Source organism: Rhinatrema bivittatum, chromosome 16 (assembly GCF_901001135.1).
Source record: "Rhinatrema bivittatum chromosome 16, aRhiBiv1.1, whole genome shotgun sequence".
Taxonomy (NCBI): domain Eukaryota; kingdom Metazoa; phylum Chordata; class Amphibia; order Gymnophiona; family Rhinatrematidae; genus Rhinatrema; species Rhinatrema bivittatum.
The window spans coordinates 10,381,522-10,383,917 of record NC_042630.1 but is presented as its reverse complement, the minus strand read 5'-3'; the positions used below and the strand labels follow the sequence as shown (position 1 = coordinate 10,383,917).

Here is a 2,396-nt window from a genome sequence, read left to right as displayed (position 1 = left end):
GCTTTTATATCTTGCAGTGCCTATCAGCAGATGAAGACCAACTGGCCCACAGATTCTGCTCATGATTTTTATCCATTACATACATTCAGATTTGGAGGCAAATCTTGGAATTCAAGAAAGAATAGGACAGAGCATTGGGGAAGTGAGGGTAAAACTGGCAATCAACTAGAGACTTCAGTCTTGCAATGAGTAGGGAAAATGGGCTGACTGGGTAGACTTTATCATCTTCATCTGCCTTTGTGTTCCATACCTTCCACAGTAAATACTTTTAAAGAGTAAGTCTAAACATCAGTTGTCTTTTAACCAAGCTTTTGATGCTGGTATAAAGCCTTTGCCAGAGCTTTCTTCACCTCTTGGTTCCTCAGGCTGTAGACGATGGGGTTGAATAAAGGAGTCACCATTGAATAGAAGACAGACACCACTTTGTCCCAGTGAAATCTTGTTCTTGCCGTGGGTCGGATGTATATAAAAATCACTGACCCATAGTAGATGCTCACCACAGCGAGGTGGGAGGTGCAGGTGGAAAAAGTCTTTTGTCGCCCAAATGGGGACTTGATGCGTAAGACAGTGGAGATGATGTGAACGTAAGATACCAAGGTGAAGAAGAAGCAAGAAAGTATTATAGACCATGCAAACGTGAAAAAAGTGAACTCCACCAGGGAGGTGTCAGTACAGGAAAGTTTTAGAAGAGGGGCAAAGTCACAAAAGAAATGGTCAATGTTCTGGGGACCACAGAAGTATAAGGTGGAGATCCAGACAGCTGGCATTAAGGGAGCAAAAAGTCCTGCAGTCCAAGCAAAGAGCGCCAGATAGCCACAGACCCTGCTGGTCATAATAGTTGTGTAATGCAAGGGGCGACAGATGGCTAGGTAGCGATCGTAAGACATAACAGCCAACAAGAAGTTTACAGCTGCTCCAAAGCCAAAGATGAAATAGAATTGAATGATGCAGCCCTGAACTGAGATGGTTTTATTCCCCGTCACCAAACTGGCCATCATTTTGGGGATGAAGGTAGTGGTATAGCATATTTCCAAGAAGGAGAAGTTGGAGATGAAGAAATACATGGGTTTGTGGAGGTGTTGCTCTGCTCTCACAGTGCTGATAATGATGACATTGGTTGTGATGGTGAAGATGTAGATGGCCAGAAAGATGGAGAAGAGGACAATCTGTAGCTGGGGTATGGCAGTGAACCCCACCAGAATGAATTCCGTCACCAAAGTGTTGTTATCTCTCTCCATTGCTTCATAGTTCAGGTCTTTAGAAGAGAAGGATACAGAAAGATATTAGGTTGACTCTGTAACAAGAACCTAAAAACAGAAACATAGAAATGATGGCAGAAGAAGACCAAATGATCCACCCAGTCTGCCCAGCAAACTTATGTTTATGCCAGTATCTGCTGCACTGTGCAGGTTACCCTCATGCTTATTAGTTTCCCAGTCTATAAACGTCAGGGCCCTCGGATACTCTTTGAATCAAATTTCCCTTAACCCTTGCCATGGAAGCAGAGGGCAATGATGGAGCTGCATCAAAAGTATCAGGCGTAGTGATTAAGGGTAGTAAAAGCTGCATCGCCAAGTTACCCTCGTGTTTATTTGTTCCCCAAACCGTAAAAGTCAGGGCTCTCCATGGTTGCTGTCTGAATATAATTCCCCCTTTCCCACTGCTGTTGAAGCAGAGAGCAATGATGGAGTTGCATCAACAACATATTTGTTAAGGGTAGCAACTGCCTCGCCAGCAAGTTACCCCCAGTTACCCCCATGCACTCTTTTCTTTATTTCCATCCTCTAGCCTTTAGGGATCCACAGTGTTTATCCCATGCCCATTTGAATTCCTTCACTGTCTTTGTCTTCATCACCTCCTCTGGAAGGACATTTCAGGCATTCCCACCCTCTCCGTGAAGAAATATTTACTGACGTTGGTTCTGAGAATCAAACCTAGGTCTCCCTCAGGGCAGTGCACAGCACCTGCCACCTAGCCACTGGGCCAGCCCCTCAGGGGGGTCAGATTCAAGGACTGGCCAGAACTCCCTCAGTACTTCTTCTGTGTCTTTCCTGCGATCGTTGTCCTTCTTTCTATGTGTAAGCTTAGCCCTGTGCCAGATTTAAGATTTCTCAAAACAATGCTATAATGATCTTTGATCTTTTTGTTCCTATGAAATATTTACTGCTCAGCTTTAATAGAATTGTGGATTTTTACAAGGCTTTTCAGTTGTTGTTATTTGTAATTGATTATGATTTTGCTTGGTCCACTATGTGCAGATTTTTATTATCTTTGTCTTTTTATGTTTAACTATGTTGATATTTTACTTTTGCCTTAAACGTTGCCCAGATTTCTTTGCAAGACTGGGCAATGAACAAATTTAGACAAAATTATTTATTTGTTCAAATTTATAATCC

The 2,396-nt window shown here is 42.9% G+C and overlaps 1 protein-coding gene across 1 annotated transcript; it reads right to left on the bottom strand.

The window, feature by feature from the left end:
* Positions 1–299: 299 nt before the first annotated feature.
* LOC115078589 (olfactory receptor 6F1-like) lies at positions 300–1,238 on the bottom strand. The gene has a single exon (XM_029581521.1). The coding sequence runs from the start codon at positions 1,236–1,238 to the stop codon at positions 300–302; it is 939 nt and encodes a 312-aa protein (XP_029437381.1).
* Positions 1,239–2,396: the final 1,158 nt, after the last annotated feature.

Bases quoted from the DNA above. Each gene is read 5' to 3' on its own strand.
- LOC115078589 (XM_029581521.1), bottom strand. From the start codon at position 1,238: ATGGAGAGAGATAACAACACTTTGGTGACGGAATTCATTCTGGTGGGG.